The following is a 6,000-nucleotide window of genomic DNA, read 5'->3' as shown; positions in this document are numbered from 1 at the left end:
TTATATTTGTGACTCAAAAAATTTAATAATCTTTCACTAGTCACATATACTAATTTACAAAACTAAGATTTCTGAGAGTATTCGGGAATGAAGAGTCTTTGTTAAAAGTACTTCTAAGATTTTTCAAAATCTACTTTAAAGATAGTGAAAATATAGTCTTGATGCCAAATTTGCACCAAATATTAATTAGCTCAGTAAAGTTTAATAAATTATATCCCTTTAAGGCTTAAGATGTAGGCATTCTCTTGATTATCACTCTGAAAAAAGTGCATTGCTAACATTGTAGTGGATACAACTCAACTCATTTTATGTAATTCTTCTATATCATAATACATAGTAACTATAAACTATGACAATAATCACACTTCCATGCTGCTACATTAATACATGCATTATGATAATGTAGCTTACACTAAATTGAAAAGCAAACAACAAGTAAATTTGTGGAAAAGAAGGAAAAGCATGACTTAGTTTATTACTAGAAGAAACATTAGAAAACAATAAGTAAATGTGTGGAAATTAAAGAAGGAAAATCCACACTTTTATTACAACAAGAAACATAAGAAAACAACAAGTAAATGTGTGGAAAACATGAAAAGCCACACTTTTATTACAACTGAAAAAGAAAACATAGATGATATTGTTAATTTTTAAGAGGTATGACGCCACGAAGAGATGGCCAGTAGTCAAGAGTTTTCCTAACACCATCCATAATAACATCATTCGATGCGCCTGGGGTAACGGCTACACGTGCATAGTAGTCATCTTTGAAGAAATAAACTTCATTGGTCTTGTGAGAAGCAAAAGCTGCATCCATTCCATTTTCAAAGATTGTTCCCTTGAAGCAAGTGAATCCTCCAGTAATGCTCCTGATATTTTGAACGAGCTTGTTACTGCCATAGTCTATACGAGCATATTGATTTCCTTTGAATAAGTAAACTTCTTTGCCTTTTGATGATCTATAGGCAGCATCTACTCCGTTTTCAAACACGGTTCCTTTGAAAAAAGGAAACGTGTCAGCGATTTTCTTAGGACCTGAGACGATTTTATCTTTGTCAGAGTGTGGAGCATAGTCTATGAGAGCACAAAAATTTTCATAAAAGATGAATGCCTGATTGTTATCCGTGTCAAAGCTGCAATCTATCCCGTAGCTTCCAAATATGGTGTGGTTAAGTGATTTAAACCCATCACGAAGAGGAATAGGCCCGTACAAAAGCTTGTCGTTGGTTGTTCCTGGAGCATAATCCAACAAAATGTAGTTATCATTGATGAAAAAGTAAGCTTCGTTGGTGTTAGATGAACGAATAGCAGCATTGATGTAACCACTTTTTGTCATCTTCTTAACAAGTGAGGGTGAGGTATGTTTTGAGCAAATACAAGGAAGGTTATGTTGTGAGCAAATACAATGAAAGCAGCAAGGATATATATACAAACACAATGCCTTTGCACGTGTTTATTTTATTTTATTTTTTTAATGCTCACTATATATCTAGCTATCAATCTATTCAAATATAAAATTCAGATTGGTCACATGCAAACAATTTTATTTCATTTTTGGTGCATTAATTTCTCCTCTAACTATATCCTTCATTCAACGGTGTAGTAAATATTTTACTATTTATTCAATAAACATGTGCTGCATATACATAATTGTGGCATTAAAAAGGTTAAGTCTCATATTCAGATAATCACATGCCAACAATTTTATTTCATTTTTGGTGCATTAATTTCTCCTCTAACTATGTCCTTCATTCAACGGTGTAGTAAATATTGTACTACTATTTATTCAATAAACATGTGCTGCAATAAAATAAGGCCAAATTTATGTGCTGGCAGATGAAATTGGTTTGGAGTATTGAGTCTCTCATTCATTCATTGATTAAATATTATATATCACTGATAAGTGGCAAGTAGGTTGTGCCTATACCCTTGATAATATATAATCAAAATTTGATAAAATAATTCGGAATTAAAATTGAGTTTAAATTAGAAAGGTTACTAAATTTCTTTAAAAAATTAAATTTAGCAATTAAAAATCCAGATTTTAAAGAGCGCATATCAATACTAAACAAAATGAAATTTTATTTGTCAATAAAGTTGCAATTAAGATAAAAGTTTATTTGATATAATGAAAAATATATTTGTATTAAATTTGACAGTGTCTTATTTATTTTGATTATGTAAATAATTTCAATAAAATAAAATGTGATAGTTATAATTTTAAATTAGTGATTTTTTTGTAAGTAATGATATATGCAATCATAATTTTACTCTTTTCATTTATGTATTTGATAATTTGATTATTATAAATTTTGTTGTTGTTGTTTGACATTATATCTTATTTTCTTGACTTTAAAAATATATAATTTCAAATAAAAATAGTTGTGAGTGAATAACCTTAGAAAATTATAACTTATAATAAATTATAAATGAAGAATATAAAATACTTGTTCTTTTTTTCAGATTCTTTCTTAATGTTCTTCATATGAAGTAGGCACTTGTGTTGCTTAAGAACACGGATGTATACAAAAAAGATTTTAAAAAAACAGAGAGAGAGAGAGAATATGAGTAAAAATAGAAATAAAATATTCACGAAATTTCAATGGTTAGAGAAAAAGGTAAGCAATTATCCATAATATCCAAGATAGCCAAAGTCAGATTCTGAAAGGCAAAGTTTCCCAAGATGCATCGTAATTAAGGAAGATTGTACGTTATTCAAGATCTCTTCTTATAAAAATAGACGTTTGTGTAACCATTTAGATCACATTACTCTTCAGCTTAAATGGGTAAATCAAAGCAGTATAAGGCTCAAAAGAGGGATTTTAAGAGAGAGATTAGGAAGCTGGTGAAGAAAAAAGCAAAGAAAGAGAAGTAAAAGTGCGAGGAAGCTTCAAAGATTCAGAAGTATGGGGAAGTCTCAAAAGGAGTAAGCAAAACTGTTGGGTCCGAAAGTGGGAAGAACAATGACAACAATGATAAAGCCCAAGAGGAAGGAGGATCCAATGATAGAAGAGTGGGATGAAGAATAAAATTATCTAATATCTTTAGGATCCAAAATGTAATGCCTTGTTAATGAATAAAAGAATTTCCTTCTCTTAGTGTCTGTTGTCATTTACTTCTTTTAATAACACCAAAATCTAACGCAAATTCATAACCGTGACTACAATCAACAACTAAATAATGAGTTTGTAACTACACAAAGTTATAGTCACAAAACATGAACAGAAAACACATGAACAATACACATCACAATGTCACTATGTTAAAAAAGAAACCAAACAAATGAAATGTAACCCTGGTAAGTATTTTATTATTTATTCAACGGTGGATCTCATGATTGATTTGGGAGAAATTTAGTATGTGTTGCATTTTAAAATGGTGGATAAAAGCAATGGTGAAAAGTGTGCAGATATTGGTGATGCATGGTGAATGCAGTTTTTTCTTCTGAGATGTTGTGTGTTTGCTGCAATAAAATAAGGTCAAATATTATGCGCTGATAGTTGAAATCAGTTTGGAGTATTGAGTTTTTCATTCATTAATTTAAATAATATTTTGGTCTCTTTAAATTGATGTGTTTCTTATTTTGGTCTTTATATCTTTTTATGAATTAAATCATTATATGTTAAATTCTTTTCTTCATTATGTATCTAATTTTTTTTTGTCATTATAAGTTATTTTTTTCATAATCTGCTTATTATAGTTTGTCACTATAAGTTCTTTTATTTCATAATATATTTATTATTCTCTGTCATTATAATTTCATTTCTTCGTAGTATGTTTATTATTGTCATTATAAGTTTTTTTCTTCATAATCTATTTATTATTGTTTGTCACCATCAATTATCTTTTTACATAATGTGTTTTACAATAATGTGTCACTAAATATAATTTTTTGTTTAAATCTACTATCTTCTCTTTTTTACTAAATGATATTTCTTGTATTATATTCTTTTTGTAATTTGTCAATAAAAATTGTTCTTGAATTAAATATTTTATGCAGTCTATCACTAAAAGTAATATTATTTTCGGTCGTCATTAGCTTTTATATATTAAATTTGGTATTTATGTGTTACAAATTATCTATCCTTTTAGTGATGTTAAAACTAAATAAGTATGTACAAAAATAAATTAAATAATATTTGTAGAATTAAGATAATTAGATTAAACTTGTTTTTATACTAAATAAATTTTTGTATGAATTGATCCGGAAAAACTAAATGTATAATGGTATGATTTAATTGAATACTATGAATTGATATTATTTATGCGAGTTTAAAGAAAATAGCGAAAAAATATGGAATGAGATATGAATGCGGATATTATGCATTGTGCGCATCTTGCTTGTTGGTTGATTATTTGTTGCATTTACTTTCCTACTTAATGTTTATAATATACAGTTATTATAGGTCAAATTTTACTTTTAGAGCACCCAAAGTTGAGACTAGGTAATATAAATCTTTTATGATTCGACAAGTTTGTAGGAGATATTCATCCCCGAGAGATTTATTGTCATTTAGAAACGAATAAGTTAAATTACATTAGATATTATATGTCGTGTTGTTCCTAGGAGAGCATGACGCAAATGTGTTGAAGGATAATGGAAAATTCAGTAGACTTTGAGTGTAAGATTGTCTATTTCATTATTATGATTGTTGAATGACTATTGACAACTTCAGGGTTGATCCACCTCAATCTCTTATTGATATTACGCGAAATCATAATGGACCTCATCAACTATTGGAGTGTGTGAAGATCATTGGACATATAAAGCAAAGTAGCGATGTAACTTTTATTTTTTAGCTTTTAATTTTAAAGCCCTCGTGATTTATTATATACCAAAAATATTAAAAAACAATTTCGGATTTGAATGTTCTAAAATATATTTCCCCCATCTTTTACAATGAGTATATTTTACTATGTTTTTATTTGAAGAAATTTTTTATATTTATTTTCCTCTTAATAATTTATTTTACTATATTATTTTATTTTAGGATTAAATATGTTTGTGGTAAATAACCCAAAATTCGGTTGTAGTCTCTATAAAAATTTCCTTGAAAGAATTTTTCTCCTAAAAATTCTCGTCCACAAAATTCACATGCAACAACTGATAATGTGGGATGTGCTGGAGAAAGAACTAATCTTATTGGAAAGGAGCAACAGATATGTCAAATAATTTTCAACAACAGTCCATTCTTGAGTTCTCTATTTGTACAGTGGTACAAATAAATTTTTTCATTTTGTCTTTTACAATACATGATCCCGATATGTTAGGAAGTAGTATTGTCAGTCTGCAACCTTTGGGTTTATCTGTTGTAATACTTGCAACAACAAATGAGAAAAATGATTATATATATACACACACACAAAATCTATCTTCTGTATTTGTTTAACTAATCTTAGATTTAGGGACTTACTCAACTCCACAAAAACAACATGTAAGATATGAGATCTCCTTTTCTATAAGCTTTGTTCCAGGCGTTATCTCTAGTTTGTATGTGACTTGGTTTTTTTACCAATGTTTGTCTTTTTAAATTGAGCTGCTAACTTTTCTTTCAAGATTTGTTTCTTAACATCCTCATCGCTTTATATAATCATGCCATCCCTATAAACATTATCTTAAACGTCCCTCATGCATTCAACAGTTGCTCCTCGGGCATGAGATTAAACTGAATAGCACTGGAAAAAAACTAGAACCAGAATTTTAGGTACTGCATATTTTGAATCTCGCTGAGCTGTGCAAACAACTCCACAGTCTTCCCAACAAAAGACGAATATATTGAATCCCAAATATGTATATCCATAATATTCCATAAGGAAAAACGGTTGTTATGAAAAAATTCAAACCATTCATATTCAACATTCTTGAGTTCAAACATTGTTTTTGTCGGAGCAAGCATGACTATAACACATTATCATGGTGCTGCACTAAACTTCATTCCTTTGAGGCATTTTGTCAAACAGTTCACATTCATATGTACTCCAAGACAAGCAAAAAAAGAA

At 28.9% G+C, this 6,000-nt stretch overlaps 1 protein-coding gene across 1 annotated transcript; it reads right to left on the bottom strand.

The window, feature by feature from the left end:
• Window positions 1-440: 440 nt before the first annotated feature.
• LOC127117845 (albumin-2-like) lies at window positions 441-1,419 on the bottom strand. Its single transcript, XM_051047965.1, has one exon. It carries the CDS (start codon window positions 1,334-1,336, stop codon window positions 644-646), a length of 693 nt encoding a protein of 230 aa, XP_050903922.1. The 5' UTR covers window positions 1,337-1,419; the 3' UTR covers window positions 441-643.
• Window positions 1,420-6,000: the final 4,581 nt, after the last annotated feature.

Source organism: Lathyrus oleraceus, chromosome 2 (assembly GCF_024323335.1).
Source record: "Lathyrus oleraceus cultivar Zhongwan6 chromosome 2, CAAS_Psat_ZW6_1.0, whole genome shotgun sequence".
Classification (NCBI taxonomy): Eukaryota; Viridiplantae; Streptophyta; class Magnoliopsida; order Fabales; family Fabaceae; genus Lathyrus; species Lathyrus oleraceus.
The sequence above is the reverse complement of the archived record's forward strand: the minus strand, read 5'-3'. Positions and strand labels throughout refer to the sequence as shown.